This window comes from Mandrillus leucophaeus, unplaced genomic scaffold (genome assembly GCF_000951045.1).
Source record: "Mandrillus leucophaeus isolate KB7577 unplaced genomic scaffold, Mleu.le_1.0 Scaffold549, whole genome shotgun sequence".
NCBI lineage: Eukaryota > Metazoa > Chordata > Mammalia > Primates > Cercopithecidae > Mandrillus > Mandrillus leucophaeus.
In genome coordinates, this window is record NW_012105908.1 from 1,506,218 (window position 1) to 1,517,777 (window position 11,560).

Sequence of the window (11,560 nt, forward strand, 5' to 3'; positions counted from 1 at the left end):
TTTTCCTATTCATTCGTTTTGAAATAATTATGCAGACACATCAGCTGTTAACCATTTGCACCTCTAAGTGTTGTGAAACTGTAAACTTCATACATCTGACTTCTAGAAAACGTTTTTGTGGCTTATGACAGAGGTTTTGAAATGGGCATAGGTGATCGTAAAATACTGAATAATGTGAATAGTGCCTGAATTTGTTCTCCTTTTTGGGTGATTAAAAACTGACAGGCACTATAATTTCTGTAACACACTAACAAAAGCATGAAAAACAGGGATGCAACATTTGTGCAGAAATTCGAATGACAAGATTAGGAATATTTTCATCTGCACCCACTTCTAAATTTAATGTTTTTCTGGAAGTAATAATTGCAAGAGTTCGAATAGAAAGTGACGTACCAAGTAACCATTTCTCAGCTGCCATAATAATGCCCAGTGGCTTCCCCTCTGTCAAATCTAGTTTCCTATGAAAAAGAAGATGGCAGATACAGGAGAGATGACAGAGGGCCCTAGGCTGGAATGTTCCTTTCGAAAGCAATGTTTCTATCAAATACTAGTATTAATTTATGTATCTGGTTAATGACAAACTTAGAGAGCAAATTATGGAAATGTATATTTTATATGATTTTTGAGGCCCTCTCTAAACCCTGGGTCCCTGAGGGATTTATCTCACTGGTACCTTGTTGGAGGCCTTGCACATAGGAAACTTTTGATAAGTATCTGCAGAAAAATAAACATGCATCCTGTGATATTGGGCTCTTCAGGACGCATAAAGCAATTGTGAAATACAGTATACTGCAGTGACTTTAGGTGGAGGAAAGGAGGGAAAAGTGCTTATTATGTGCAACATTATGATTAACTTGATTATACACCATTTTTGAGTAGACCTTGGGATGAATGACATGACCTTTCCCTAGAGAATAAGGATGAAATAATCACTCATTCTATGAAGAGTGATACTACTTTCTATTCTTTAGCTGTACTGTAATTCATTGAATTGATAGTTTGACAAATGCTTAATAGGTTCAAAAGTAATCTGGTCTGAATAACACTGGATTTGTTTTTGTGATCTCTGAGGTCTATTTTATGTTTTTGCTGTTACTTCTGTGGAAGTAGCTTTGAACTAGTTTCACTTTGAACTTTTACACTGAAACATGCTAGTGATATCTGGAAAGGGCTAATTAGGTCTCATCCTTTAATGCCCCTTAAATAAGTCTTGCTGATTTTCAGACAGGGAAGTCTCTGTATTACACTGGAGTTGTTTTATAGATAAGTCAATATTGTATCAGGCAAGATAAACCAATGTCCTAACAGGCATCACTAACCTCACTGACACAGGGTCATAGTGTATCATAATATACTGTACTGTATCCTATATCATCTTTAGAGGTGGTATGATTTTTTCATGAACGATAAGCTTTTGGTGATACTCATTTTAAACTGGACTTATTAAAATTGGATGCTAGAGAATCAAGTTTATTTTATGTATATATTTTTCTGATTATAAGAGTAATATATGTTCAGTGTGAAAACTTTTAAAACACAGAAACTATATGCAAAGAAAAACTAAAATTATCTATAATCTCAGAACCCAGAAATAGCCACTATTAACATTTCCTATGTATTTTATTTTACATAGATCATATTGTATATAGTTAGTATCTTTATTAATTTTTATTATGAAACTTTCCTTTGTCATTATTAGTCTTCAAAAGCATGATTTTTAATAGTTGTTGAGTATCCCACCAGAGGAATGTATCACAACTTATTTAACCATTCCTGTTTGTTAGTTTCTTATTAATGTTGATGAATGTTGTTTAAAAATAATTGTGTTGCACATTTACTTTAATTTCCTTGACTGTAAAGAGAAGTAATTCTGCTGTTTGATAAAGTATTATATTAATAATAAATCTGCCTGCAACTTTTTGCCTTCTCATATGAGTGGTTGCTAGCTAATTATTTTTTTAATGGAAAAAACTTGAGTTGACTAAGCCACATAAGATGTGATGCGAGCAGTGGAGAAATGGGTGTGACCGCAAGAGACCTGACCCAGGCGGCTGGAAGATGGTAGGGACGGGAGGTTGACCCAGGCTAGGCCACGTGTGGAGCAGAGAGAATTTCAGAGATGAGACAGCAAAATACACAAGAGCTGAAAAGGACAAAACAGAAGCCAAAGCAGCGAGAGAAGCGACCTCTGAGAACCATCCAGCTACCTTCGAATACCCGTCTCCTGCTGACTCTGAGTCGGGTACAACTTCGCAGGTGGCTCGGGGTGAACTAGAGGAGGGAGGGCACCTCTGGGATCAGCCCCGGGACCGCTAGGCGGCGGCGCTGGAGGCGGGGACTTCCTGGCCCCTTGAGGCAAAGTGCACTCCTTCCTCCACCGCGTCTCAGGGCACCGCGTTCTTTCCACTCTAGTCGTCCTCTCTGATGCTTTCCTCCCATGAATTCTGGTGTACATATAATACAGAAACCATTCTCCAGAATGCCTACACCTCTTCTTCCATTGTGGGCCAATTCTACAGGGGCGCTAAGTGGCCAACTTGTGGTTCCCCGAGATGTCTGGGCTGTTTCCTACACACTTCCATTTGCCCTGCATTTGCAGCATTCCTTTGATTCCAGGTGGGCCTTTATCCCCCATTCATTTTGCCCTGGTTTGGAAGGACGGTTTTCCAGTTTCATTAGGGACACATCATTTTATCTTTGACTTCCACAGTCGGCAATTAGAATCTAGCTGGGTCCTGTTGGCTCATGCCTGTAATCCCCACACTTTAGGAGGCCAAAGCAGGAGGATCACTTGAGGCTGGAAATTTGAGACCAGCCTAGGCAACATACTGAGACCCATCCCTACAAAAACTTCTAGAAATTAGGCAGGCGTGGTGGTGTGCACCTGTAGTCCCAGCTACTGGGGAGGTTGAGGTGGGAGGATCGCTTGAACCCAGGAGGTCGAGGCTGCAGTGAACTATGTTCATGCCATTGCACTCCAACTTGGGCAACAGAATGAGACCTGTCTCTGAAATAATAACAAGAAGAATCTATTTAGAGCCTTGGAAGTTTTCCTTTAAATTATTTATAATAGTGCTGTTCAACAGATACAAGCAAACCATGTATTTCATTTTAAATTTTCTAGTAGTCATATTAAAAAATAAAAAGGCATAGAAGAGATAAATTTTAATAACATATTTTATTCTTTCCAGTGTATCCAAAATATTATACTTTCAACGTGTAATCGATATAAACATTATTGAGATATTTTACATTTTTTTTGTACTAAGTAATTTTGGTACTAAGTAATTAGATTGTTCTATAACATCTCCATTTAATATTTAATATTGAGCAATGCTGCTGGAAATTTGCACTTGGAAAGGAACATGTTAATTTGGAGGATGTTAGCCATCCTGGACAGGAGGACCTCGGTTCTAGAGGGGAAGGCAGAGACCATGTCTTGTCTGGTATATTTTTTTTTACAGTGTTTAGCACATTATCTCTTACATAATATTGTTCAACAAATGTTGATTAATTGAATACATGTAGGAATGAATGACGGAATAAATGATAAGCAGAATTAGCTCACTGCCATCACCTGTGCCCAGAAACTGGTTTAATAGAGATCAACTGTCAGCCAGCAATGGCGATGTGTTAGATGACACACAGCTCCATCCTATATATTCAGAGGAAGAAATGATAACCTGTCTTACTAGGTAGAGAGGCAGTAAAACTTACTGCTGTCCTAAGTTATCGCCTCCAGACAAATCACTAAGTGAAAGGTTGTAACTTTTTGTCTTCCTTATCCACATGTCTTTCAACTAGTCAGTAATCTTTCTGTCTCAGGCTGAGTTCTTTATCTGTAAACAGAAACAGTATTTTAGAGGAACCCTTTATGTCATCTCCAAATACTTAGTTTCCTAGAATGTGTAGCTTTTCCCCTCAGACCCATTGCATTTTTCCATTTTTATAACCACTAAATATTGTTGGAGTTTTGTTGGTTGCAGGACATTTCCTGGAATGTTTTTGTTTCATATCTTTGTGGTTAAACACCCATTGTCTGATATGAAGGAGAAAGAGGTCAAGAAAACCCACAGGGAACCTTGAGCAAAGGGTGGAAATGCCACTAATAATGGCAACAGGACACCTACAATATGGTGAAATCTTGTTTTGCATTATTTCTGCACACCAGAAAAGACTTGGTGACTACTCCTCAAGTCCCACGAACTCTGACTTTTTTTTTTTTTTTTTTTAACCTACTGGGTTAGAGAGGAAAACAATTTCAACATACATATTATGGAGATAAAAAAGGCAGAGAAAAAAAAAAAGAACAAGACCAGGCTCAAAATGACCTTACAGTTGGGTAGTTTTGGGTAACGCAATCCTTGGTGAACCTCAGTTTCCTCATCTTTGAAATGGGAATGTCTGTCTTAGCACAGTGCTGAACATAGAAAATATTCAATACTTTGCGTATCTACCCCAGACATTTATTTCTTTTCCTAGACTCATACAACTTACTCTTAATGTGCATGTGATTTCTTGTTAATCAGATAGTTAAAGCTCAATAATGTAAAACTAGGGACTATTACAGTCAAAATGATTCATCCTGAAGTCTTCTAGTTATTTTATTTGTGACTTTGAATATACATTTTCATAGAATACCCTTGGTAAAACTAAATTTAGAAAAATGAAGTCACACATTTACTTAATAATACCAAATTATCTTCTTGGATTCAAATTTTACAAATGTTGGATTGATAGAATTCTGAAGATAATTTGGCAGAAGATATTTCTGTATCAATATGTTGTACCATCTGCTCTTTTGAAATAATCTAATGACACAGACAAAACATTAAAATGTGTATATTTGTTATTTGGTTGGTAAATAATTGAAGGCTCATTAACTAATTTTTATGAGATTCAAAAATCTCTGGTAGACTTTCTGATTTTAGTGTAATTTTTCAATATGTTTATTTTATGGTAAAATGAATTAATGTTAAGTGACCTAATTTATTTTGTATACATTATCTTCAATAGAAACATTATCCCTTAATAAACTGCTGGAATAGACTGACCTTTTTTTCTGTTTAAAATCTCAATTGATCAGTTTGTAAAATTCAGTTTCCTTTCGATATCATACCAGTTGTTGTCTAATTATGGCCATGACCATAAATTTTGCCTAAGGCATTTCAGTTGGTTTTTCATGTGAATCAAAGCTTTGGATAATTTATATCCAAGATGTTAGATGGCAAATTCTATAGTGTTCCAAGGTCACAGTATTGCGTTTAAGACATATTGGTTTTATAACCATATTTTTCCCCTTTAAATTATGAGTACTGTGAGTCTCTGGTAAGTAGCTCCAAGGCTTCAAAATACAACATTTCAGTCAACAGGGGGCAGTAGTGGTAAGCCAGAGAGGACGCAACAGAGACATAATTAGAGGAAGATGGATGGGTCAGATAGAGATATTTTATTAGTAAAAGATGAGATTGAACCAACTTTTATTCCACATTGGTACCATTTTAAATGTTCTTATTTTAACTGTGCCTGTTATGGGCCTAATAATCCACCAAAATAAACACAGTGTGGGGTTACTATGACCATCAGGTTGACAGAATGAGCTGCAGTGTTGGCAACATGGCTGCAATTGGTTCACTCAGACAGAGGGGAGGAGATGAGGGAAACCAGAAATTAGGTAATGGGCTTGCAGCCCTGGGGAGAGCCCCAGCTGTGCTGTGTAAATGCGGATGACCAGGTCTTTTCCCCTCCCAGCCCACACTTTGGAAAGTGCCTATGGGAGAAGATGGCGGCAGCACCCATGGCTTGGCAAGGAATCACTCCCGAGTGATTCTGACACCCTGTTCTTGGAGAACCATGGGGCTATGTAGAAGGGTGTAGTCAAGGCAGATCCAGTGAATATAAGAAGGCGAGAAAGACCAGCGCACAGGCAGTTGAACTAGAAACAGGAAGGTCGGAATTGCAGGGCGTAGGAGTGAAGCATTTTCAGCTTGCGTCAAGAGGACTGTTGAAGGAGAAGCCAGCCGTTGGAGGGGAGGCACGGGGAGCGTTCCTCCTGGATACGAGAAAGGTAGTGTACAAAGACGCTGAAAAGGCTGGGGATGGTTTCGGGGCTTGTGGGAGTGGGCCCAGTGGAGGAGGGGAGGAAAGCAAAGGACAGAGGAGAACTGTAGGCAAGGAATTCAAGTGTGTCCAGAAAGTCAGAACATGCCTGGGTTGAGAAAGTGGAATAGAAGGGCAAGGCGGGGATATGCCAGCTTCCAAGAACAACAACAGAGGCCCTGGGCCCAGGTTTTGGGAGGAGCAGGCTCTTATATTGTGGAGGAAGCCTTAAACCAGATAGAGATCCTCCATTTTCTAGTTCTACTTGCAGATTTGCTTTATAACCCAGAGCAAGTCACCTAACCCACTGGGCCTCATTGTTTTCTTCTCCATAAAAAGAGGGAGTTAATCAGGACCAGTGCTTTTCTACCTTGGTTACACATCAGAATCACCTGGGATTTAAAAAAATTCCTCAGACTAATGAAGCCAGGTTTTCTGGGGGGCGGTGGAGCTAGCTCCCAGGTGATTGCAGTGGGAAGCTGAAATTGAGAACCAGTGATCTAATCAGTGCGTCGCTGACTTTAACATACATATGAGTCACCTGGGGATCTTGGTCAAATGCCAATTCTGATTCTGGAGGTCTAGGATGGGCCCAAGGGTTTGCATTTCTAACAACCTCCCAAGAGTGCCCATGATGCTTCTGTTCTGTGGACCACAGTTTGAGTAGCAAGGGGCTAAGGGCCTTCTGTGATTGATTGAGGGATATAATTTGTTCTAATAGGGATAACAAGAGACACAGAGAGAAAAGAACTGTTAGTCTGTTGTTATTGAGATGGTATCATAGAAAGTGTCAGAATGCAGCAAGCGCCATGGATGACAAAGAGGTACTGATTTAAGGCTGACACAATTAAAACATTAAGACACGATATCCTAACAAATTCTCACTTGAAATGCATAACCATTATTTGAAACACACCTATTTTTTCTTTAACTTTTATTTAGTATTTTAAGTTCCAGGGTACACATGCAGGATGTGCACGTTTGTTACATATGTAAATGTATGCCATGTTGATTTGCTGCACAGATCAACCCATCACCTAGGTATTAAGCCCAGCCTCCGTTAGCTATTCTTCCTAATGCTCTCCCTTCCCTTGCCCCACCCCTGACAGGCCCCAGTGTGTGTTGCTCCCCTAATGTGTCTATGTGTTCTCATCATTCAGTTCGCACTTAAAAGTGAGAACATGCAGTTGTTCGGTTTTCTGTGAAATAGACATTTTAGGTGCAGATGACTACAATTAAAAAATTTTAAAACAGACTTCAAAGTCCAAATGATCACACTTTTTAAAATTGGAAATAACTTTAATATAAAAAACATGAAAAAAGGACAAAATTTTCTGCTTTTTTTTCTTATTTTTAACATGTTGGAAGAGTAACTAAATCAAGAGCCTTATGCTGAAAACATCCTATATGCTCAAGCATCTTCTGGTGATGTGCATTCAATATGAGATAACAAAAATAAAAAATAGATCTGTATGATAATGCGCATAATATTATGTACATGTTTACTGATAACAGACAAGATGTGAATTAGGAGACAAATGTTTTAAATTTATTGGAACTTTTATCATTAAAAATGTATTTTAAAATATATGTCGAACGAAGACAGAACGAAGCTAGTCTTGAATGGAGATTGCTGGGTTGGGCAGGTGGAAGTCTGAAAAAAATAATAGTTCTGGAACAAACTGTCTGAGCCTGTGATAGACCTGCTCTTTCTCACCTGGAGACATTCTGAGACCTAGGTTTAATTACCGTTTCTCTTCTGTGTTTGGTGCGTCCATTTGTCATGCACCCACCTTCCAGGGCTATTTGAAAGCTTCAGGGTGTTAATGTCGTAGGAGAAAGTAGTTTGTCAATGTAAAAGCATTGTCCAGATGTAAATTATTATCATCTGGCTCTCTCTCACACTGAATCCACTTCTGCGACCTCTAAAGAGATAGAGAAAAAAGAAGAATCAGTGAAATGCTATCATGCTTATGAAGCAAACTGTGGGACTCTTACCAACCCAATTGCAATAGAATTGCAAAATAGACTCTCTGTTGTCTGTTGTCTCTCCAGCCCTTGACAGCAAAGCACACATCTACACTGTGCCCAGCCAGGCTCATCACTCACATCACAGGATGGCCACTGCATCTAGTTTTCTTCAACATAGACCTAAAAGCCTGGATGACATCATCATCGCCATTGTGATTTTTTTTGTGAAAGTGAAGTGGAAATTGTACATGTTTGATGTACATACAGGTGACTTGCGCTGCTATTTTTGAAGGCCTTTAAGGATATTGTGTTAACCAAGAAATTCATATTTCTGTTCAAAATATTTTGGAATATGAGTGATACAAGTGTTTTATTTTTGCATACAGGTTACACAGTATCATAGTAAAACTACTTTGTAAACTGTGAATTGTTCAGTGCATTCCTGGTGGATGTCTCTTGTTGGATGTCTATTCAGCCTTCAGCCAGATAGATCTGAAAGGCAATATTCATTATCTTTCCCTTCTAATTGGCTCTTCATTTCTGTTTCCGTAATTTACCCCAGTAAGCCCTTGGAGACATTCAGGCGTGAAATGCTATGGATTCTTTTCACTGTGGTATTTGCAGCATCCACCGTTCATCTGGGTACTTGCTGCAATTGTCCTCTTTGCACTTTTTGCATAGACTTTTCCAGTAATCCCTAACTGGTTTTCTGGTTTGAAAAAAATGACAAAATTATCTGCTTTTTTCTTATTTTTAACATGTTATAAGAGTAACCGAATCAAGAGCCTTACAGCAAGCACCATTTTGATTAGGTCACTTGCCTCTTCCGTGAGTGTCTTTGCATCCTCCTCCCAACTGGTATTTGTTCTCAGACCTCTCCTCTCATGTCCGCTGGCCTGGTCATCCCCAAACCTCACTCAACATTAGAATTAGCACCTACCACCTCCTATGGGACTTGTGTGATTGTTTAATCCCTTCCATTTGATTATAAAGTGCTCTGAGGCAACAACTTTATTTGCCTTGTTACTCCCCAGGACACATATTAACTGCCTAATAAACATTTCTTGTATGAATAAATGCCTAGTGAAAAGGGCATAGGAATTTATTATAGGTGGTTCTTTAAAAGGAGTTAACTGTTTTTCCAGTTACCTGGAGCTCCATTGAACTCTATTGTCTGGCATTTTGCCAATCACACTTCTCTTTAACAATATTCATGATGATAATTGGTGTTCATGGTGATTACCCCAGGGCTGTACAAACTCTTAAAAGGCCTTCTCAGTCATTTTTTTAAAAAGACCATATGAAGATGTTTGTTTCTCGTTAAAGGATTCATTATATGTATTATCATAGATTATCAATTTTCAAGGAATTAAAACACAATAAAAATCACAGTAATATCACATTGTACATGAATCTTCCTTTGATGATTAGTTCATTTGACAAATAATTAGCACACACTTAATATGTGCAAGTTAATAGAGTTATTAAGCAGGATATTCTACTCCAGTCAATTTATATATATTCAAAATGACTTTTTCATTGATTGTGCTAGATAATACTGGTTTACTGTAAATGGCATACAGTGTTACATTTAATCACTTTTTTCAATATACATTAAGCAAAATTATGGCTCTTTAAAATAGTTTTTTTATAGAGCAATTACTAAGAAGTATACTTATTTCTTCATAAGTATAGAACTTATGAAGAAAAGTTCTATAAATCAAATCTGGTTCTTGGTTATTTCTTCAAAGATACCTGAGAACGGTTGGCTTTCTGATCTATTGATGCATTTAGTCCCTGCTTCTGGACCTTGAGTGACAGCATGGCCACAGCTCTTCTCCCCATGTCTGCTCAGTCTGGGACAGAGTCGATCTGGCAATGCAGATTCTGCCTAGGCACTCGAAGCAGCGGCTCTCAATCTTGACTGCACTTTGGAATCACTTGGGGAATTTTAAAAACCACTGATGGCAGGGATGCCAATTTAATTGGTCTGAGATGTGGCGCTGAATCTCTTTCATGGCTCCAGTCTCACTGGAGCCTCTCCCAGGTGACCCTGACTCCTGGGAGCCCAGTAACACATCCTCTGTCCTCTGTCATCCTATAGCCCAGGGGAAGTAGTAGCTTTCTACTGTTTGCTACTCTTAGTGTTTCCTTATCATCCCTGGTTGGCTTCTCAGCAATTCCATTACCCACCGCATAACCAATTCTGTGTATAACATTCCCTCTGTGGTTTGAATCCCAACATGGTTTCTCTTTTCCTTGTTCAGCTTTTCATCAGATCTTAATACAGCTGGTGGAGAAGGCAACAAAAAGTGGGATAAGCACTCTATGGGGCGACCTTGGACAGCCAGGCCTCATCCTGGGTTGGGGGCAGAATAGGCTTAGGCCTGTGGAGACAGGGGAATGGGTAGGACACAAGTTTCATGACCATTTCTAGAGGCCACTCCTTTAGAGCCAGAGACACCTGCAGATACTCTGTAACACAAATCTCATGGGAGAATTTAACCAAATATTACAACTTCAGCATTTTTGAGAATTTGATTTCCTTGTAACAGGTCACACATATATTTTATAAAGTCCGTCAGGAAGAAATTAATTTTTAACATGCCTTTCTATTGGCATCTAGGGTTGATGAATTAACCTGAATTAACCTTTTAATGCATACTAGCAAAGCTGATGAAACTTCAATGTGAATTTCTTTTTAAATTCTAATTCCTTTTTACAGAACCTTGTTGTTGGCTTCTACTTCAAATCCATGACCAAATATTACATAAGGTAGGTTTGAAAAGCCTCATCTCACTTAAAACAAAACAAAACACTCAAAAAATGTCTGCTCTTTATCTTGTGTGGGTAAGAGGAGGTGCTCTGTTCTGTATTACTTATCTGTGTTGTCTCACTGGAGCTCTGCTGACAACTGACAGGTAAACAAGAGGAAGCAATTCCAGTTATCAAATGAAAGCTGCACGTATTTGTTGGTGATATATACAGGGACACTCAGGGCCTTCTTTCACGTAAGCACAGGGTAGATGATACGCAGACCCAGAGCCTTTTCTTCACACACATACCTACCTACTTACACACACACACACACACACACACACACACACACACTCTCAGCTGATTCTGCAGCAGCCTTCACCCAACTGTGCTTTTGTAATGACCTTGCTGAATTGGGTTCCCATTTCTGCTGTTTTGCAGACCCCTTCAGAAAGCAATAGTAAACATCCTCTACGTCTAATAGAAAGAGTTATGCAAGTCAAAGCTAGCATTTTTGTCTTCTTAGGAACATCACTGCTGTAAGCTAAGAGATTGAACCCCATTTATTTAGAACTGGAGTGTAATAAACACTTATCAAGCCTTATGTTTGAAGATATTATATTATCTTCATTTTAAAGACAAGAAAACAGGTATACAGAGGTGAATAACATGCTGTTTTAGTCTGTGCTGCTATAACACAAGACCACAGACTGACTAATTTAAGAACAGAAAT

At 38.7% G+C, this 11,560-nt stretch overlaps 1 protein-coding gene across 1 annotated transcript in view; it reads left to right on the forward strand.

The window, feature by feature from the left end:
• Window positions 1-11,308, forward strand: part of KL (klotho) — a gene marked incomplete at its 5' end in the record, with an annotated part of 53,091 nt that extends 41,783 nt beyond the window's left edge. Inside the window, 3 exons of the mRNA XM_011997825.1 lie at window positions 5,868-6,196; window positions 10,796-10,845; window positions 11,269-11,308. Of these exons, the coding sequence (XP_011853215.1) occupies window positions 5,868-6,196; window positions 10,796-10,845; window positions 11,269-11,308 (419 nt within the window). The remainder of the gene's footprint in view (window positions 1-5,867; window positions 6,197-10,795; window positions 10,846-11,268) is intronic.
• Window positions 11,309-11,560: the final 252 nt, after the last annotated feature.